At 42.8% G+C, this 22,616-nt stretch overlaps 1 protein-coding gene across 6 annotated transcripts in view; it reads left to right on the forward strand.

The window, feature by feature from the left end:
* Positions 1-21,311, forward strand: part of ATP2B4 (ATPase plasma membrane Ca2+ transporting 4) — a 125,998-nt gene extending 104,687 nt beyond the window's left edge. For 3 of the 6 annotated variants that reach the window (XM_033919413.1, XM_033919414.1, XM_033919415.1), the window contains exons 19-21: positions 5,779-5,886; positions 6,001-6,183; positions 15,627-15,932. In XM_033919413.1, the coding sequence (XP_033775304.1) occupies positions 5,779-5,886; positions 6,001-6,183; positions 15,627-15,932 (597 nt within the window). Of the gene's footprint in view, positions 1-5,778; positions 5,887-6,000; positions 6,184-12,647; positions 12,838-15,626 lie in introns of all 6 variants that reach the window. The other 3 variants (XM_033919418.1, XM_033919417.1, XM_033919416.1) reach the window with 3 other exon arrangements.
* The last annotated feature ends 1,305 nt before the right edge of the window (positions 21,312-22,616 follow it).

The raw sequence follows: 22,616 nt of genomic DNA on the forward strand, positions 1-22,616 counted from the left end.
GACCCCTGTTAAAATTAATAAAAGTTTATTATTATTAGCTGAAATCGGACTTTGTGTTCTCATTGCTGTTCCAAATAATATTGTATCATATGATAGTCCAACATGATTTTCTAATAAATTATTAATTTGGGGCCAAATTAATTTCCAAAAGGAATTAATGCAGGGACAAAAGAATAGTAAATGGTCCAATGTCCCCACTTCTATCCTACAATGCCAGCATCTATTAGATCTATTACTATCTAATTTTTGTAATCTCGTAGGGATCCATAAAACTCTATGTAATAAAAACAACCATGTTTGACTCATAGATGCTGATCTTGTAGTATGTATTCTCCAGGACCAAAATTTTTGCCATTGAGATGGAAAAATTATCTGTCCTATCTCAATACTCCAAATATCCCTAAGTCCTGATCTCTTTTTTTTGTTTAAAAATTCGTTTATTTTCTTATACCATTTTGCGGCTTGGTGTCCTAGAAAATCCGCTTGAAAACAAAGGATTGGTAAACTATATTGAGTGTTAAGATTCTTCCATTCAGGGAACCCTTCCTGAATGGCCTGCTTCAATTGCATCCATTTAAAATATTGTGTTTTTTCTAATCCAAATTTTTGTTGCAATTGTGAAAAACTAAGCAGTGATCCATTTACTATTACATCTTTTAAAGTACGTATACCTGCTTTTATCCATTGTTTCCATACTATTTTAAATCCACCAATTTTGATCCTGGAGTTTACCCAAATAGATTGATTTAAAGATTTAGCCAATGGATCTGTTGATAAATTGCTTATAAATCTTAATGTTTTCCATGTATCTATTAGAATTCTATGATCTTTATATCTCCTAGGTATTGTTATACTAATGAAATGTTCTGGATGTAAAGGGAACATGAGGCGCCATTCTAAATATAACCAGTCGGGTACATTTTCCATGAGATCTGGGAGGATCCAATACATTCCCTGTCTTAAAATATAGGCTTGATGGTACCTATAGAAATTTGGAAAATTTACCCCTCCTTCCTTAATTGTTTTTTGTAATGATGCTAAAGCGATTCTTGGTCTTTTCCCAAACCAAACAAATTTTGTTAGTATACTGTTTAATTTTTTATAAAATGACCCCTGAAAAAATATTGGAATCATACTCATTTGATAACAAACCACAGGTAAAATCATCATTTTAATTGTTTGGATTCTTCCCCACCAAGAAAGATGTAAAGGATTCCATTGCTCGCACATTTCTGTTATTTTCTTTAATAAAAGTTTTTCATTCTCTTTAACTGTGTCATCAATTGTATTTTTTATAAGAATACCTAAATATTTTAGTCCTTCCTCTTTCCATTTAAATGAATATGAATCAAATAATCCTTTGGTGCAATGGATATTAATTGGAAGAACTTCAGATTTTTCCCAATTGATTTTATATCCAGAAAACTTTCCAAACTTTTCTATTAAATTAAGTAGATGTGGAATGGTGTCTTCTGGTTCTCTTAAATATAATAATATATCATCTGCATATGCAGATAATTTAAATTCCCAATTAGAAAATGTGATTCCCTTTATTCCCTTAGTTTGATTTATTGCAATTAATAAGGGTTCTAGAACGATATCAAAAAGTAAGGGAGATAAAGGACAACCTTGTCTAACTCCCCTTAGCAAGTTAAATTTATCAGATAAGTTATTGTTTATATTTAATCTTGCTCCAGGGGAGCTATATAATGTTTGAATCATTTTAATAAAACCAGGTCCTATACCAAACCATTCTAGAGCTTGATACATAAACTTCCATTCTACTCTATCAAATGCTTTTTCTGCATCTAATGATATTAGAAAAGCTGGATCATTCAAATTTTTTGCTAAATTTAGAGAATGAAATGCTAATCTAGTGTTATGTGAAGAGTGTCTTTTAGCAACAAATCCTGTTTGGTGTATATCAATAATAAAAGGAAGAGCTTTTGCTAATCTTATAGCTAGCACTTTAGCAATTAATTTAGCATCTACATTCATCAAAGATATAGGCCTATAATTTGTTATCAATGTCGGATCCCTGTTTGGTTTTGGTAAGACAATTATAACAGAATCAGCCATAGTTCCTGATATATTTCCATTATTTATTTGATATTGATATAAATTTAATAGATAAGGTAATAAAATATTTTGAAATGTTTTGTAAAATTCAACAGTATATCCATCTCCACCTGGAGCGGATCCAACTCTAAGAGCTTTCAATGCTGATTCTACTTCTTTTAAAGATATATGTTCTTCTAAACTTCCTTTTATATGATCCGGAATATTTGGTCCAATAAATGCCTTTAAAAATTCTATACCATCTTGTTCTTTATTTTCATAAGTATCAGAAGTATATAAATCCTTATAAAAATCAAGAAACTGTTTTATAATATCTTCATTACTAGTGTGTGTATTGCCCCGTTTATCCTTAATTGCAATAATCTTAGATTTTCTTTTTTTTGCTTTAATAAAATTTGCTAATAATCTTCCATTTTTATTTGAATTTCCATAATACTGTACTTGCCGACAGAACATATCTTTCCTTACAAATTGAGAAGAAATCTCATTATATTTAACTTTTGTTTTTAATAATTTCTGCAATGTATCATGTTCCCATTTAATAATTAATTTTTGTTCTAATAATTTAATTTCTTGTTCCAATTGTATAAATTGTTTTTTAAGTTGTTTTTTCATATATGCAGAATATGATATGATATTCCCTCTCATTGTTGCTTTATAAGCGTCCCATAAAATTTCAATGTTTATGTTATCCGAATTATTGAATTGAAAGAATTCATGCATTTTTTCTTTAATATTTTCTATAAATTTTATGTCTGCAAGTAAAGCATTATCAAATCTCCAAATTGGTTTAGAATAAACTGATATATCATTCTGCAGATCAATCCACACACCAGCATGATCTGATATAATAATAGGATCAATAATTGCTTTCATCACTTTTTGTGCTATGTTATTAGAAATGAATATATAATCAATTCTTGAAAAGGATTTATGGACCTGAGAACAGAAAGAATATTCTTGATCATTAAAATGAAGGATACGCCATATATCTACTAAATCACAAGTTTGTATCAAATTATCTAATCCTAATGATTTCATAATTTTACTTGGTTTTTTATCCAGAATAGGATCCATTACAGCATTGAAATCTCCAGCTACTATTAAATTATTAGCAGCCAGTGGTAGTAATATCTGCTGAATATTTTTGAAAAACTCCATTTGATTTGAATTAGGAGCATATAAATTAAATAAGTCCAGGGTTGTATTCCTCAGATCCATTTTAATATGTACCCATCTTCCTAATGGATCAAATTTTATTAACTTAAAATCTGCTATACATTTTTTATTTATGAGAATAGCTACTCCTGCTTTTTTTCCAACAGCCGGTGCAAAAAAACATTTGGACACCCAACCTTCTTTTAGTTTATTAGATTCAATACCTGACAAGTGTGTCTCTTGTATGAAATAAATATCAGCTTTTTGCTTATGAAGAAAATCTAGTATTTTCTTTCGTTTGATTGGATGGTTAAGACCATTGACATTAAGAGAATAAATTTTAAGAGCCATTTAAATTAATAAGTAATATTTGAAGTAAAATTCTATAAATATATTTTTGATCAGATATCCACACATGTTTAATATTTATTCTTTTATTTATTATTAAACCCTTACTTTTAAGATTTTCTTTAATTAATTTCATCTCCCTTTTCCTACCCCCCTCCCTTCCCTCCCCATTTAGCAACTTGCTTTTAAATTTCTGCAAATCTTGTTCCATTCTTAGATATAGGGGAAGAGAATTCCAAGTCATTGGAGCAGTTACAGAAAAAATAAGAGCACGGTGATGGTTTTAGTGGAGGCCACCTTGTGCAGGATGGGACTGATAATCCTGTTAGGGTGATTGGCTGATCAGAGTAAAGTTGTGTCGAGAAAATAAGGAAGCCACAAGTCAAGATGTTTTAGTTTGTGGGAGGCTGGGGTGGGTTGTCATCCAAGAGTGAACTGGTCCCATCATAGACAATAGAGTATTTGGGAGCTCTTATTAACTAAACAGGAGAAGGTATTCCTTGCTGAGGAAAGAGTGGAGAAGTTAGTTACAAATCAAGAACTTTCTGCAGACTGACATCTCTCTCTCTCTCTCCCCTCCTTCCATTCCATTCCGTGGTCTGGCATATCTCTCTCTTTCCCATTTCAGTGGTCTGACATTTCTCTTCCCCATGCATCTCTACCTCACTCCTCTCCCACCACCATGTCCAATAATTCTCTCTCCCTCCTCTTTTTTCATCTCCCCGTGTGCACCATCTCTTTCCCTCTCTCAGACACCCAATTCTCCCTTTCCCTCTCTCAGACACCCAATTCTCCCTTTCTGTTCCCTCCCTCCATTCTTCCATCCTATGGCTTATGCTTCCCTCCCTCCTTCCCTTCATTCTATGTCCCAAGTTCATGCCCCCTCCCTACTTCTGCCATCATTTGTCCAGAGTTTGTGCTCCCTCCTTCTCGAGTCCTAACATGCTCCTCCTCTCCCTCCCTCCATTCTATGCCTCAAGTAAGTGCCTCTCTCTGGCAGGTGTTTATCTTCTGGCTGGCTCCCTCCTCACTGCCGCACTGATTTTGTGCACAAATCCACGGGCGGCGGCTCCTATGTGTGTCCCACGGCTAAGCTGGAAGCCTTCTCTCTGACATTGCAACATCAGAGGTGCCACCGCCTTTGGCTTTGTGCAGAGAAACGACTGCAGCAGTGAGGAGGAGAGAGCCAGCCAGAAGGTAAACACCTGGGGGGGGGGAAGGGCAGCAATGAGCAAAACGCCACATTGCTTGCGGCCCGTGAGTTGGACACCCCTGATGTAGTGTAAGGTGCACAGTCACAGCGGGCCGCATAAAACAGCCAGGCGGGCTGAATTCGGCCCACTGGCTTTGTGTTTTATACATGTGATGTAGAGGCTGGACAGGAAGATACTTTTAGGATTATCATTGAGTCAGTGGTTCTCAGTCTCCATCTGCTGGTAGGGGAAGGAATAGTCATTCATTTGGACTAGTCTGGAGGGACTCAAAGAAAGAAAACTAGCAGATAAAATTGAATTTCTCCATTTTGTTTAACCCCTGGTACCACAAAGGTATCCATTGCTCCATGGAAGGGATGTGACTTTTGCCATTGAATCCACCAGTCTCTCAACAGCACCAAATGTGATTCTGATTGTAGATCAAACAGCCAGATGCTCCATAATCATGGTGGTATCACAGAAAAAAGGGCTCGCTAGACTGCACGAATGTTCATTGTCAGTTCACTCTGTAAAGATCTCAAAAGTCAGGGGAGGTGCTTTAATCTTATCATGCAAGCAGAGCGAGGAAAGGCCCAGCTTACCCGCTTGTAACTTGCCTTGAGCTTGGATTTGGAAAGATGAGGACTTAAATCTGAAATCCAAATCCAGTTCAAATATGTGTGAAGCAGGGGAGAAAGGGATGTTCAAAAATACAGCTCCCAGTATTTGCCAATCTGCTGTTTTTTTAGTTGGTAGTTAAAACTTCAGTCTCTTAAATAAAACATCTGCATCGTCCTTTGACGATGTTTAGTGCCGATAAGAACATGATAAAGACAACTGCCTCTTTTGTGGTTTTGCAACCACACTCAAAGCGCTCTCCATGCAGGTACTTCAAGCATTTTCCCTAACCCACCCGAGTACCATTGTGATCTGAAGGCACGAGTGAGGTTTGAGGCCTCCTTTCTCTGCTCTGAGCTTTCTCTTCTTGTCTCTGTTACAGATTCTTATTGTGGAGTTTGGCGGGAAACCCTTCAGTTGCTCAGGTCTTGCCCTCTCCCAGTGGTTCTGGTGTATATTTATTGGTGTGGGAGAGCTACTGTGGGGACAGGTGAGTTTCTCCCTGGCACAGGCCATGAGGAGTATATGACCCACTGGGTAAAAAGAGAGGGCGAACCAAACTGCTTATGAGCAGTGACTAACAATTCAATATTTTCCCCCATAGTTGATCTGCTCCGTTCCCACCAGCCGCCTAAAGTTCTTGAAAGAGGCAGGTCATGGCATCACAAAGGAGGACATCCCAGAGGAAGAGTTACCTGAAGATCTGGATGAGATTGATCATGCCGAGATGGAACTTCGGCGAGGACAGATTCTCTGGTTCCGGGGTCTGAACCGAATACAGACTCAGGTATGTTTGGGCCGCTGATATGAGAGCAGAGCTGGTCTTTTCAGTAGAAGGAGAGGAACCAGTGCTGGCCGATATGTGCCTGCTTAGATTCCTAGCAGCAGAAAGGACATGTTAGAGCCTTCCCAAGCATTTAGAAGCAGCTCCTGCGTGCTGATTAGTTAAGCAAAACTGCGTATCCAGAATATGAATCCAGTGCAAGGGGAAGACTTGCTCTCTCTTACATTGTTTACTGTTACTACGTTAACCCTAATGCTGATTCAAAGAATTTATCAGGGAATGAAAGAATCAAGCAGTGTTCAACCGTGTTAATCCCTCCTACAAGATGGAAGCCAAGGCCTGGTATGTGTGGCAAGTATTGGTAGCCAGGGTCAGATGAGCTGAAAGTGCCTGGCATGCAGCGCAGCCCAGGGTTTGTGGGCCTTATGCTTCACACATGACCAGTCTCTGATGTCTTGGTCTAAGGGTTGTCTGCCATGAGGATACGGAAACATCCTGCAGCGTACAGAGGGACCTTTCTGTGCTATCACTGCTGTAGTGTTAACAGTCAATGAACCTGCTTGTGCAGGCTGATAGAGAAGGCCACCTTTTTCTCTCCTTCCTCTCTCTCTCTATTTTCAGGCTGCATCATACTTTCCAGATCTTTTAACCACAAAACGCTTTTGTTTGTGAGGCTTTGAGAGAGACCCTAAACTCACACTGCTTCAGGAACTAGAGCCATCTGCTTCTGGGCCCTGTATCTGACGATTTACTGATGCTCAGTAACTTTTGTAACTAACCATAGAACTGAGGGAAAAATGTGTTGAACCTGTTCACTCCTCTGTGTGCTGTACTGGGGATTATTGTCTTATTCTCCTCTCCCCTCCTCCTCCTTGCCTTTATTCCCCTTCCTCTCCTTCCCATGAATGACGAACTTTCCCCTTTCTTCCCTCTTTTATAATGCAGGCAGTCCCTGGGTTAAGAACGAGTTACGTTTTTAAAGCTGTTCTTAAGTCAGATTTGTATGCAACTCAGAAATTGTAGATTTTAAGATTCTGCTCCCAGCTGACACTCTCCCTACCTGGGTTCCCTCTAAGGTACAGCAGCCACAACTACACACCGTTCTTAATGTGGCCATGCATCATTCCTGAACCTGCTGAAGGAGAAGTGTAGGAGTTTCTTTAGCGTCCCTCCAGACCAGCACAGAAACGGATGGGTTTACGCTCCTCTGCCAGCAGATGAAGATTGAGACACTGACTTTTGGCTACTATACAAGTGGGCTGTGCAGTCCCTATTGCAATCAGTCTTTTCTCAGTCTCCAGCGGGTGGAGTGATAAGATTGTGCAGTCTGTGCTGAGGTTTGTTTTGAGCTTGAGGGACCCTCTCGGGGTTCCTACCGACCTTAGGGGTGCTACACTTGGGAAGGGTCAAGTCCATCCCCCCATTTCCTTCACCTCCCCAGGTTTTCTGACTTTAGAGGAGCCTCAACTGTACACCTGGCCACCTGTTCAGCACAGACTACTGTTTAGAGTGCCTGTGGGGTCCGATCTCTTGATACAGCTGGTGAGGTGTTAAAAAAAAAAAAAAAAAAAAAAAGGACACAAGAAAAAAAAGGCGCTTAAAGTTGTCCTGAGACCTCTGTTTTTGACACATTCAGTATGAGCGCTTCAAAAAAGAAGCTCAAGTATGTTTTATGTGGAGGCCGAGTGGTGGCTGTAGCTGGTGGGTGCACAAAATTTTCCAGCTGCCTCGAGGGAGACCTGGCTTTGGGTGTTGGTGTGTCCGGCTCCCTTTCCTCATCTGCAGGTGGCCTGGTAGATTCAGTGTTGCGGACCAGCGGGAAGGATTCCCTTGTCGCTGCAGCTGGGGCTGCTAGCAGTTTTTCTGTAGTGGTGGGGTCGAGTTTGGCTTCAATGCCGCATATTACTTCAGTTGACAGTTTAGCGATGGCCCTTCCCTTGGTTTTGGTGGGAAGCGTGTCCATTTTACTCACTGCCTCAGATGACCTTCCTCCTGTCTTAGAGAGACAGGAACAGGTCTTAAATGTGTCTTCTGCTCCTGCTACAATTTCTAGATTGCCTCCAGGGTTGTTGAGCCCTGATTTTATGTTAGCCATGTGCAAGACTTATTTACAGACGGCTGGGGGTCCTGCTTCAGTTCCAGGGGTCATCCGGGGGTTTTTCCCTTCCACAACTGCCCCTGTTCAGTCTCCAGCTATGGCGGCTCTATCCAGGCCCCACAGCCATTGTCCAAATGGCCGCAGGTGTATTGGGATGAGGATTCTTTTCGGGCCGATTCATTTCCTCCATATGAGGACTTGGATCTTGGGGAGGATTTTCCACATCCGCGACTCCTCCGCCACCCATCTGGCCCAGTGACTCATTGTGGGTCCTTCCCCCAGTTCCAGTCACAGCCCGGTTGCGGGAGTTTTACAGGGGGTGGGCCGAAATCATAACAAATCAGTGGTTCTTAGGAGTTATTCTCTGGAGTTTTCCCAACCTTTGCCAGATCGATTCCTCTCCTTGTCAGGCAACTTGGAAGATGAAGGCTTTTCAACTGATATTGCTCAAGTTGCTGGACCTCAAAGCAATAGTCCCAGTGCCTCCTCAGAAAATTCGCACTGGCAGGTACTCCATTTACTTCGTGGTGCCCAAGAAAAAGGAGTCTTTTCAGCCCATTCTGGATCTCAAAGGTATCAACAGCGCTCCAGGTTCCGTCTTTTCGTATGGAAACCCCGAAGTCTGTAATTCTAGCTGTAAAACCAGGGGAATTTCTGACTTCTCTCTATCTGACAGAGGCATATCTGCATGTTTCTATTCTGGCCTCCCATCAACGATTCCTTCATTTTGCGATTTGGGGAGAGCATTATCTGTTTTGTGCTCTTTCCTTTGGGCCAGCTAAGGCGCCACACACTGTCACCAAGATTATGGTTGTGATGGCAGCAGCCCTGTACAAAGAGGGCATTCTGATACACCCCTATCTGGACAATTGGTTAATTCAAGCAAAGTCATTGCAGGAGAGTTTCCGGGACACGGCTCAGGTTATGGAGTTTCTGCAGTCGCTAGGCTGGGTGGTTAACCTGTCCAAAAGCCAGTTGATTCCATCTCAACGCTTGGAGTATCTTGGTATTCTTTTTGGCACTAGTTTGGGGAGTTTTTTTTTCCAAAGGCCAGGATGTGCAAATTGCAGATGCAGATTCACTCTCTGATGAATTGCTGATGTCCACTTGCGCAAGACTTTCTGCAGATTTTGGGGTCCATGGCGGCCTCCTTGGAAGTGGTCCGGTGGGCTCGGGCTCATCTGTGTCCTCTTCTGTATGCGCTTCTTTGACGGTTGTCGCCAAAGTTTCATGATCTGGACTCTCCGGTACCGCTTCGGGGATTAGTTCATTGCAGCCTAAGCTGGTGGCTCCAGATTTCCAATCTTGTTCAGGGAGTGAGTCTCGATCAGCCCCAGTGGATAGTGCTTCTCACGGATGCCAGTCTACTCAGTTGGGGAGCTCAATGTCTCGGTCGCTCGGCTCAGGGCTACTGGTCACCGGTGGAGGTGCCCTGGTTGATCAATGTTCTGGAAACCAGCTAGCATTGGTGGCATTCCAGTCCTTGCTGGAGGGCAAATCAGTTCAAGTTTGCTCAGACAATGCCACAGCGGTGGCCTATGTCAATCGTCAGGGAGGCACCAAGAGTCATCTGGTGGTGCTGAAGACCTCTCTGCTCATGGAATGAGTGGAGGCTCATCTTTGGGACATCTTAGTTTCCCACATTGACGGGATGGACAATGTCCAGGTGGATTTTCTCAGTCGAGTGATGGATCTCGGCGAGTGGTATCTTGGCCTGGAAGCCTTCGAGTTGATTGTTCAGGCCTGAGGTCAACCAATCATGGATCTCATGGCCATGAGTGTCAATGCCAAAGCCCTGAGGTTCTTCAGTCGGTGCAGGGATTACCATGCCAAAGGACTTGGATGCTCTGGTGCAGGCTTGGCTGACAGACAACATGCTATGTGTTTCCTCCATGGCCTCTGGTGGGCAGAGTTTTTCAGATTGCCCGGCACGCAAGCTGCATGATTCTTGTGGCTCCAGACAGGCCCAGACACCCATAGTATGTGGATCTGGTTTGTCTGCTAATGGCATATCCTCTTCTGCTGCCCCTCTCGCCCGATCTTCAGATGCAGGGGCACGTTCCAATGTTAGATCCGGGTTCCTTTTGTTTTACGACTTGGTTCTTGAAAGGACTTGTCTAAGGAAGAAGGGATATTCGGATAAGGTGATCTCCGTTCTCTTAGGTTCTCAGAGACTTTCCACCTCTCGGGCTTATGTCCGTGTTTGGCATCTTTTTTAAGAGTGATGTTCTGCGCATGGCGTGGTTCCACTTCGTGCTGCTTTGCCTCACATCCTGGAGTTTCTGCAGGATGGCCTGGAGCGTGTCCTTGCCTGATCCTTCCTTCAGGTTCAGATTGCCACTTTGTCTTCCTTTCGCATTTGGCCTCCTCTCTGGATGTGATTTGGTTCTTGAGAGCTGCGAAATTGCTCCGGCCACCAGTTTGGCCTTTGGTTTCTGCCTGGGATTTCAATCTAGCTCTTTTCATGCTCATTTGTCCTTCGTTTGAGCCTCTTGACGCCTGCATGTTGAAGGACCTTACTTTTTGATGGCCATTACTTCCACGAGATGTGTTTCAGAACCGCAGGCCTTTTAGTGTAGGTCTCGCTTCCCTTCTTTCTTCCAAAGGTGGTCTCACCATTTCATGTCAACCAATCCGTGGTCCTCCCGGTCTTGGGTAGTCGGGAGGGCACCTTGGAGCAGAGGCAGTTGCATAAGTTGGATGTTCCGTAGGGTCCTTCGCTCTTATATTCAGCGGACCCAGGAGTTCCATAAGTCAGATTGTTTTTTTTGTCCTCTTAGTGGGTCCTCGTAAGGGGGACGGTGCTTCCAACGCTACCATTGTGCATTGGATCAAGGGGGCTATCGCTTTGGCATACCTTCTCCAAAAGAAGCCTGTTTTGGAATTTCTCAAAGCTCATTCCATTTGGGGTCAAGCAACTTCTTGGGCTGAATCTTCTCTTGTACCTCTGGTGGATATCTGTAAAGCTATGGTTTGTCTTTTTCGTGCATTCCTTTGTTCGACACTAACGTGTGGCCATTTGGGCACGTCGGGACGCAGTGTTCTGTGAGCATGTTCTTGTGGCAGCCCTTCGGGAGTCCCACCCATGATGGATACTGCTTTGGTACATCCCATCAGTTTCTGTGCTGGTCTGGAGGGACGCTAAAGAAGGAGAAATTAGGTCCTTACCTGCTCATTTTCTTTCTTTTAGTCCCTCTAGACCGGCACAAACTCTTCCCTGTCATTTTGTTCAGTATTTTCTCAAAGTGTATGAGTTTTTCTACGTGATTTGGTTGTTTGAGGATTTTAAAGAGCAGCGGCATTTGATTTGGCTGGCGAACTGTGGGGCGTTTCTGAAAGGTTCTGGTTCTAATCAGTCTCCAACAGTGTTTTCCCTTGGTCTTCTTGTAAATGGGGAGTTGTTTTTCTGTTTGACTATTCATTAAGACTGATTGTAATAGGAACTGCACAGCCCACTTGTACTGTAGCCAAAAGTCTTTGTCTCAGTCTCCATCTGCTGGCAAAGGAACATAAACCATCCATTTTTGTGCCAGTCTGGAGGGACTAAAGGAAAGAAAATTAGCAGGTAAGAACTTAATTTCTCCCTATACCATTGAAAATTCTGCTCAGTGAGATCAAATGAAGCGACTACCGCGTTCTTAAGTCAGAGTCGTACTTAAGTCGGGTGCCTGTAACTCAGGGACTGCCTGTATGGTGTAAAATGCTTTCCATCTCTCCCTTTGACTGTGCTATAATCTGTCATTTTCTTTATCATTCCATAGCTGCTTGTGTCGCTCTTCCCTCTTCCTGAGATTGTGATGCAAAGCTGTATCTTTCTCTTTTTTCCTCCACCCCCCTCATGAGTGTGCTACAAAACTATCTCTTTCCTTCCCTGCCTCCTTCCCTTGCGCCTTGAAGTCCAAAGTTGTCTCTCTTTTCTTCCCTGCCTCCCTCTCTCCTTGGAGTCCAAAGTTGTCTCTCTCTTTCCTTCTCTGCCTCCCTCCCACTCGCCTTGGAGTCCAAAGTTGTCTCTCTTTTCTTCCCTGCCTCCCTCTCTCCTTGGAGTCCAAAGTTGTCTCTCTCTTTCCTTCCCTGCCTCCCTCCCTTGCGCCTTGAAGTCCAAAGTTGTCTCTCTTTTCTTCCCTGCCTCCCTCTCTCCTTGGAGTCCAAAGTTGTCTCTCTCTTTCCTTCCCTGCCTCCCTCCCTCTATCTCGCCTGGGAGTCCAAAGTTGTCTCTCTCTTTCCTTCCCTGCCTCCCTCCCGCGCTCTCGCTTGGGAGTCCAAAGTTGTCTCTCTCTTTCCTTCCCTGCCTCCCCTTGACTGTGGTGATATCTGATTTTCCTCTCCCTGTGGCTGTTGCGAAGCTGTCTTACTCTCTGATTCTTTACAGATGGACGTAGTTTATACATTCCAGACGGGCGGCACCTCCTCTTTGCAAGGGGCCCTCAGGCGGCAACCTTCCATCATTAGCCAACACCATGATGTAAAACATGTTTCTAGCCCAAGCCATGTAGCTCTTTCCTCCGCCAGTTCCACTCCCACCTCCTCTGCTGCTGCTGCTACTTCTCCTCCTGCGGGCAGTGAGTGACAGTCTATTCTAATGCATGCTCCTGGCACGTACGACGATCTAACCACCATCTCTTTTCTCTCTCTTGTACTTTGAATTGTTTTAACTTTAAAATAATGCTCTGTGCATGTGTGTATATGTAGATACACCCATACACAGTTTGCAGACATTCATTTTTAACATGTTGCAGTCTCTTGTAATACTTGGGAGCTGTCTCTCTTCTCTTTTGCTGCCTCTTAATTTGGGGGAAGGGAGATCCATCTGTTTTGCTTTCTCTACAGGATCCAGGCTGGCACTTAAAAACACAAAACGGGAATTGTAGATGAAAAAAACGAAGGAAGGCTCTCTGAGCAAAAGTTCACATGTAAATATTAACTTGGAAGGTTTCAGGTTTCGAGCTCTGAACTCCCACCTCTGACTTAAAGGTTTGGAAGAGGAGTAGTACCCAAACCTGCACTGACGTCTCTGGCTGTAGAACCGGGTCTGGGCCCCATACACTGCTAGAGCTGATGCCGGGGGGAGGGGGGTCTCCTGAATAGCATGTGGCAAGCGGAAGGGCTGTTTCTGTGGTATGGAGGCTCTTTCCTGAGACAGCTGGCACTGTTAGAGAAGAATGAAGCACTGGCTGAGCCAGGAGGTGAGCAGGAATAAATAGCATTTACTTGAATTTAATGATTTGAATCGCCTTTACCAAATACAACCCAGAGGTGATTTACAGCAGTATACACAAGTACATTAAAAGAGAGAGATTACAAAAAAATAACCTGCTGAAACCCCTAGCTTAAAATTACAACATAACTAAAAGCATTGAAGAAGAGAAATTGTCAGGAAAGAGCATCGGTCCTGGCCTTGCCAGAGTACTGTTGTGTCATGCACGTGACTTCCTGTTACCACTTCCACAAGGGCTGGAAATAGTCACAGCTGCCCGACATCTGAGGCACACGACTGGGGAAAGGTAGATAGATGTTTGCTGGATGGCCGTAAGGACTTGCTTGTCCTGAACAAGCACACTGCCACAAATGGCCTGCGCTAGCATGACAACACAGTCACACCTCACACCTTTCTTCATTCTCACTTTGTTCCAGTTTCTGCACAGCTAACTTCTTTCTAGCACCTTCTAAAGCTATATGCCTTCTTTCTATAAAAATAACAAGAGCTCTCTCTTAACCTTTCCACTTTTCTCTGTTAACCCTTTAAAAACGCTGGCTCTTGAGAAGGGCTCACATGGTAACAGCTGGAGGTTTGCAAGGTGGGATCTGGAACAAAGCCAATTTTATTCCCTGTGACCTGGCACAGCCCTGCACCAGGGCTTGTGAGCTCCATGTATGGCTAATGAGATCAGATTCACATATCTGGAATCAGGAATTTGGTGCTATGAGGAAGCCAGAGATAGATTATTGGACCGAATCCCCAGCAGTACTTAAGTCTTTGTCTTTCATAATCCTTCTGATGTTTTCTGTGTTACAACTATGCTTCACCACGCTCCTTCAAAACAGCTCTGGGTGAGTGGTTGCCTTGTGTGTGCTGTGCTTTCTCTTTGTCACATGTTTGACTGGCATACACGGTAACGCTTGTACCCTCTGAGGCTGAGCTATGACGGTTTGGGCAAGGTGGGAGGAATCCAAGGGAAAGACCTGAGGGGGTGCTGAGTGGCTGGTTGCATGGGCGTATAACAGGAGAGAGGTGACAGGTGGTGGATCTGAGAAAGTGGCCATGTGGAATACGCTGAAACCAAAGATCCTAATGATGCGTGAGTGAAAGGTTATCTGCTTGTTTTCCAGGCCACAGCTCTGTGTAAATGCTATTTCAGCAAATCCTGTCTCCTTGTTTGTTCTAAAAGTACTCAGAAGGGGGTGCGTTTCCCATCAGGATGCGTTAAGATCTCTCCTCATCTTTCTTCCCATGGATTTTCTAGTTTTTGCATTTCATAAGTTTGAACTGGAGGAAATAATATCCAGGTGAAATCCAGACATGTTTTGTAGCCTAAGAAATGCAGCTCTGTTTGGGAAATGTCCTCTTCTGGGCTATGTGCCAATGCCTGCAGACCGGCCTCATAAACAGGTTCTAGGTCAGCCTAGTTCGAGCTCCTCCTTTTCTTCTGGTCCCTCTCTCTTTTCCTCTGCAGTTCCTCTCACGCCTCTCTCTTTACTTATCACCTTTTTTTTCTTGTTACTTTTTCTCTTCTTAAGGAATTTTAGATGTTTTGCCATTTGAAAGTTGGCATCGGAACCAATGTTGCATGCGGACCCAAAAGTGACAAGTTGAGCTGTGATTGGCTGCAAGAAATAGATGGTGTGTGTATGTGGTTCCAGCACATACAGTGATCTTGGGAACGAGCGGCTGGAGGTCAGGTAGAGACGAAGACGCGTAGTCCAGCCACTAGCTTCGTCTGCTCCCACCCAGAAATCAGGATTTTACATCGTTGTCACTGCAGCCAACCTGCCTCCTCCTTGTCTCTTCTGGACCGGTTGTTTTGTGAATGTGTGTGTTTTGTTTTTGGGGGGGGGGGCATCGTATTTTCCAGTTATTTTCTTATTTTTGTTTGAACAGAAAGGGACTAATGCCATTTTTATTTCCACCCATTTCAAGCCACTGTTTGGGAATGTTGTTGCCTTCTTTGGTCTTGTTTTCAGTTTGATTCCACTTCAACAGGCCTCTTTGGGGCCCTACCTCATTTTGATGCACTGCCTTCTTTCATTCTTTCTCTTAATGGCTGGCCTCTTGTTCTCCTGCAGTCTCGTGAGCTCCCGCAACCTGGCTCTCACAGTCCTCCTCTTCTTTTTCTCTCCCTCCCGCGGACAGATCAAGGTGGTAAATGCGTTCCGTAGCTCTCTGTTCGAGGGCCTGAAGACGCCAGAATCCCAGAGCTCCATCCATAACTTCATGACTCACCCGGAGTTCCTCCTGGAGGAGGATGAACCTCGAATCCCACTCATGGACGGTGACGAAGACAATGGTGATGAAAGTGACAGTCTCAACAAGCACGCTGACGGCTTTCGCAAAATGGCGTTGCCTAACCGGAATAATAATGCTGTGGACAGTGAACCAGTGACAATTACTGCCTTTCCGTCAGAGAGCCCCTTGCACAGCTTGGAGACATCTGTTTGAATTTTGACATTTCACCTCTCCTAATTCAATCTATGACCCCCTCCCCCTCCCCTTCAGCAGCAGCATGTGCAAGACCAACTGTGGAAGTCGCACAGGGTATGTGTCCTGAACCCAGCAAAGGGAAACTGTTCTCATATCCCCCCCCCCCCCCAAAGAGGTTCCCACACTATATTTCTCCTTTTCAAATTTGCCATTTCAGTCAATAAAATAGAGTTGGATTATTGAGGGACTATAGCCCTAGTGCACAAGAGCCACAGTGGGGTGGGGGTGGGGGGATTGGTCCTCCGGGCAGAAAAAAAATTGCAAGCCACAGGGAACATGGTCTGCATATATGGCTAGTGAGATCAGTCTTCCACAACTAACCCCCATTCCTAATGTATGAGTCGCTGAGAGCTCAGAAGTCTTAAACGTAACAAACTTAATGCGGAGTCTCTGCCATGGGTAACACTTCAGGTTCTAGGTTTTATTCTTTGTTGGGTAGGGTGGGGGCAAGTATGCAGCTCTCATTTAAGAGGTCTTGCTGGCGGTGGGGGGTGGGAGGGGGAGAAGACACAGTGGCAGTTCTTAAGAGATCACTGGATTATTTATGTCTCAAGAGTGCTGTCACTGGCTTCCTGGCACTAATTCTAGTCTAACTATACTTTGTTCTGGATTACGACTTCCAAATCTTGTTTCAGTTGGGTCCATTTCATGTCTGTTTTAAGTGGAGGAACCCAATGGGGCTCTTGGAGCTGGGCTGTATATTACTTCTGAAAGTGTGTGGGAGGCTTTTTCTCGACTGCTGTGTTTAAATACCCTCCTCTGGTTCCCTTCCTAAGAGATGGCGAAAGGCCAGTCACCCCCCCCACCCCCACCCCCGGAAGAGAGAAACTGTGCACACAGCCTCCTGGCTCTTCTTCACAGGCAGCTTCTCTCTTGGAGGGCTCTTTTCACTCTACCAGTCCAGCATTTCTGCCTCTCCTTCTCTTTTACACCGACAGCTGAGAACTCTCCATTTAATAATGAACTAAAAGAAATGCTGTACCCCCAGGTTCCTTGATGAAGCCCTGGTGCATTTCAGAAACACTGCCTGCAGCACCAGAGATTACAACTGGTACAGGGAAGAGGATAGAAGTCCCTTCTTTAATGCCAAGTCTATTTTGGCTTTGCACCACTTACCTGCTAGTTCTGATTTCTAAGTAGTCACAACTGAAGGCCAAGTCCCACACGGTCACAGAAGTGGGAGGCCTGGCCTGTCTTCCACTTGAATATGCCCTTCTTTCCTGAATACAGTTGCCCTGTTGCTTGAGTTGGAGGCTGTATAGGAATAACCTGAGTGACCTTAACTTGATGATCTGCTGACCTATAACAGAAGATGCGCTTGTCTGCATCAGTTGAGACCGCAGCTGTGACTGTCCACCAGCTGACTGCTGTGCCATAAACAGCAGGATGCTGTCATTCCAGTGCTTCTTGAGATTTCCATTCCTGCCAGTCTTGTAAGACACGGAGAAGCCTTTTGAACTGGTGTTAAAATAAGAGCCAATCCTAGCCAGAGAAAAATCTCTTGGTATCTCAGAAGCTACCTATTCTTTACCAGCTTAAAAGAGCTGCTGCCTTTCATTCCCCACCAACACGGGTCATATCGGGTGCTGAGTGAGATTCTGGGCTTGCAGCTGCAGTGCCCCCTCCCCTCCCATCACACTGTCCATGCTAGCCAGCCCCCTCCCTCTCTTTTCCTACCCCATCCAGGGTGGGGGAGGGAGGTACTGTCATAGCTATTTCCTAGACAGCAAGACCCACAGAACAGAAGGATTCTTGTTCCAACTTGTTGCACGCTGAAAACTGTTTTACTGTTTGAAATTGATGATGCTGTTAAGAGGTTAAAGAACTGTTACACTGTCCAACCTGCTAACATTCCAGTGATGGCAAATGTCTGCCTTGCAGTTTTAATGGAAAGGCTGAGATGTAACTAAAGTCCACGGACGCCTACCTACCATAAAAGAGGAATTGGACAGTCTGTAGTGAATACGTTAGGGGCTTGGGAAGGGATGAGCATCAAATCTGTTGCTTTCAATAGTTTTTTAAATTCCCTCAGACCTGTGTGATTAGGTCACTCCTGGCAGGTTACTGAGACACATTTTTGCCTGACTGATTTCTTGTGTTCTAGTTGCCATAATAGGAGGAACATAATTATATAAATATTATGCAACAATATAGTTTTCTTTAGCTCAGAAGTTGATATTTTTAGTCAGCCATATTGTATTTTGTTTAAAGGAAAAATACCTAAGTCATGTGACAGGAAATGAACTTATTTCAGTGGTCACATGGCCAACAGTTTAGTTGACAGATTGGAATTTGACCAATCACCGACAGACTAATCTATTACTTCCTTTCTCAGAGCAGCCATCTTTGTACTTAAAAAGTTAGTTGGATTTCACAGAAATGTTTTTTATATAAATTATGTTGATATGGCTGGTTGCTTAAAGTATAAGCTTTTATGTGCATAAATTTTTTATGTAAAGTATTTTTTCTATTTAGTTTCAACGATAAACTGGCAGTAGATGATTATGGGCTTAAGTTATTGAGGAAAATCCTGGTGCTTTAGAAAAACTTATTTTTAAAGTGGGATAGGCCGTCAGATGCTTGGTTTTCGCTCTACTATGCCTTTAGTAGGGGAAAACTATACTGTTAATTGAATGGAAAACTTGCCATGCCAGCCAGGAACTTGAGTCATATGTGATGTGCATTAACTTGCCTTGGAATGTCAAGATTTTTTTTAAACATTCAAAAAAAATCTCTTAAAATCCAGTTCTTAACAGTACAATTTTGTTTGGATTTTTTAGGTTTGTATTTTATTTTTTAAGAAATTGGCAGATTGGTACCAAAGACTGCATCATTTCCTGTGTCCACTGGTACCAAAGACATTGCATCACACTTCCTGTGTGTAGTGGGGGTCTGCCTATCTGATGATTTTGGTGTTTTTGCACTGGGATTTCATATTAAAAAAAAAAAAAAATTGCAATAATTTTCAGAAAAATCATTTTAATGATAAAAAACTAAACTGAATTTTATTCATGGGCATAACTTTTCCTGGAGAGGAGGCTGTAGGAGAGGTAGCATATAAGAAAAATACTATATGTACAATTCCCAGGCTTTGTGGCTTGTTAAAACAAACACAGAATTATTCTGTTATCATGAGAGGTGAACACTACATTTGTCAGTAGGGAAACTGATGAGAAGGTTCCATTCATTCTGCATTAATTACTCTTGCCGAGGGATTTGGTTTTCCCCTCAGATACGTTCATTTAGATGATTAGCTGTGAATCAGCTAAACTTTGGAGGCTAATGGATAGAAGAGTGATCCAAAATAAATTAGCAGAATACATCACAAAATAGAAGAGCTTTGTCACTTACAGCCATATAAAGAGAATTCCTAAAATGCCCACCTACCTTGACCAGCTGCCAATCAAATCTGCCAAGCCATATTTTTTTTAGCTGTTATCCTGCTTAAATTACTTGGGTTCAGACCCACTGAATGGCTTACACCATGCAAGACATTCAGGATTGGAGCCCTGATGGATGGTTACCATGTACCCATCCAGAATTTGTTGTAGTGACTTGTGTCAGCATGTCCAGGAGTGGGTTAGTTCAGGAAACATTACAGTATTATAGTGGATAATAGCAGATAAAGAGTGGAATGGCTTGTAATAGCTGTACAGTTCAGGTTATCCCTCTCCCCCAGTGTCTCTTTGGAAGCACATTATCTAATCATTTACTGTTGCTTTGGGCTGAACAACTGTTCTATATGTGGGATCCCAATGCTTTTGTTTCCATCCTATCGCTATTAAGGGCTCGTGGTATCCCATGCTGGTTCTGAATTTCACTACTGTGTTTCTCTCCACCAGTTTCCTTTGAGTCCATTCACTGCATCTACCACTCTTTGGCTGGAACAAAACAGAAAGATGGTTGGAGGAAGTAGCTCAGACATAGAAAATGGAATTCAGAAAGGGTCTGGGATAAACACCAGTTTCCCTTACTGACGAGGGTGTGGTTATAGTAGAATGGGATAATTTGTCTGGAACAGCAGTAAAATAAATTATACTGTAAGTCTCAACTGGCCTGGGGGTGGGAAGAAAAGCATTTGAACTTGCACAAAACAGCAGTTATGATATCAAATGGTATCTGTACTGACTTGCAGTGCCCTAGAGCTAGGCAGCAGTTGTAATTCATGCTGTTGGCTGTGGGCTTCAGCCTTGTAGTTAGGACAGATGGAGTTATGAAATCCAAATCCCTGGGCTTTAGACACCAGTGTGCACAGAGAGTCTACAATACACCAGTGCTAAGCCTTGACATATTTGGCCAATGAGGAACATGGGGTGCTGGTAGCTGTTGGGGAGGGGGAGCGTAGACTCTGGCACCAAGTCTAATAGAGAAAATGATTTGTCTTCTGACATTATTCAGGAGCAATGCTTTTGATCAGGTTCCAAAAAGACAGTGGAGTGATCCATGCCATGAAAGCATCCTGGGTTAATTTTTATCCTCTGTCCTCCCTACCTCCAAAGCACATCCTGTTGTGGTGTTTACCTTGGCCTATAATTCTTCCATTCTGGCAGAGAGACTGGGAGGACAGGGGATTTAACTTTCCTTCCGCAGGATTAGAATATGGTGGTAGCCCCTGTGCATTTTCCTGGGGAATGAGCCACAGTGATGCAGGGCTAGGCCTGGACCAAAATAGCATGGTAAGATATGGAGGCTTTTGACCCTGCAAAACTGACATGACTGGCATCTTAGCAAGCCCATGATTAAAACAGTTTTTAGTTTTCATTTTTTTCCCTTAAATTTATACATCTATATGTACGTATGTATAAATTTACCCTATCTAGAAGAGCGGGCGGAGGTGGTATGACTTTTGAGTTTCCTTTTTTTCAGTAATTAGTACAATAAGCACTGGTATTTTTGTATAAAAGACTATTAATTCTATGGTATGCATGATATTTAAAGCTGGCGCTTCCGCAGCGCTCTGTAACCCCAGCGTGTTTGCCTCTCCTCTTGTCTGGCTTTCAATATAGCTGATGTGTAGCTTGGCTTTTCCAGATTCTTTAGTCCCTGTACGATGTGTTGCATGTACTTTTTACGGTTCTTAGAAACAGTTGAGCAGAACAAGAATTGGAGTGAATTGTCTATATCTAGCTTCTTTGGAAAATTTGAAACTCAAAACATACATTAAGCTCTGATCCAAAAGCTGGAAAATCCAAGACAAGATTCCTCTTAATTTTTTTTAAACAAACCAAGAATGTTTTTAACTGGTAATAGGTTTTTTTTTTGGAGTTTTTTTTTCTGGTAAACAGAACCGTGCACAGTGTGCATTGGGAAAATAATAAAAAGACAACCTGCCCACTTTGTAACTGTGATGTCTTTGGTGTGTTTATGTGGACATTTCTGGTCGTCAATTATCTTAAGGAGTTCTGGGGGCCTCAGGAACCAACTGCTGGGGTGTTAGTATGTTCCTCCTGGGTGGTCTGAGTGGTGAAAGAAATGCACCAATGGCCCAGACTGTGCAAGTCAAAACCCAATGGTGCCGTCTTATACCTGCTCCCACATCCAATTACGGTACCTATTCCCATTTCATCAGGTCATCATGGATGTTTTAAAAAAAACAAAACCAAAACCATAACAAAACATGAAGGTCCTAATATTTTTTTAACACACACTTACTTAGGAAACATACAGGGTATGAAGTGTAAGCTATAAAGTAACCCTTTTCATCTAAATGTCGCAACTGCTCAAGGAAAGAGGCCTTGCCTAGATCATCAAATGTTCCTGTGACCAGGGTCATAAAAACTGAAGGTCCAAGAGCAGCAGCTGTGATGAGAAGCAGTGGTTTGAGTGAGCCCTGAAGTGACAGCAGGGGATCGAGAGAGAGGGAGTGCATTGCTGGTTTTGTACCATTACAAGAATATCTGTGAGTAGGAAATTCTGGAGAAGAGAATAAGAATAAAGAACTTCCTTGTTTGTTGACCCTTTGTTTGGCTGAGCTGAGCAGTGCTTCCCAAACCAAACCCTCCCTATTTCTTCAGTGCTTTATTAGAGAATGACTTGGGGACAAATCCCGGTGAGTTATTTTCCTGTCCCTGCCCCATTCCTGCAAGCTCTGTCCTCACCTGCATAAGCCTCAAACACTTTAAAATCATAAAACTTAACTTAACTTTCCCATCTCTATTAAGGGTTCTCCCTTACAGCTAGCAAGTAATATTAAGATCCTAGGGATTATTTTCGATCATAAATTAACCTTCCATGATCATTCAAATCATTACTCTATAAAACTCCTGCTTTCATCTATAAATTATTAATTCCATATACTTCCAATAGAATTTTGAGATCCAATGAACAGCATTTGCTAACAATTCCCTCTCAAAATTATTAATACAAGGCGACAATTTATTTTTTCTGTTACGGCTCCTCAAGCCTGGAATTCTCTTCCTATTTACTTGAGGGAAGAACATAATTTGGAAAAATTCAAAAGTAAATTGAAGAGTTTTCTTTTTAAAGACGCATTTGAAAATTAGTTATCCAGTCAATTTTAATCTATTATTTTATTGTAGCTTTTTAACTTTACCCCCCCCCCCCCTGTTTTTTCCCTAAATGTCTCGCTTTCTGTCAAATAACTTGTAGTTCTTTTCCTTTTTCCTTCTGCTTTTAGTTTTG

The sequence above is a fragment of the Geotrypetes seraphini genome, chromosome 13 (assembly GCF_902459505.1).
Source record: "Geotrypetes seraphini chromosome 13, aGeoSer1.1, whole genome shotgun sequence".
NCBI classification, from domain to species: Eukaryota; Metazoa; Chordata; class Amphibia; order Gymnophiona; family Dermophiidae; genus Geotrypetes; species Geotrypetes seraphini.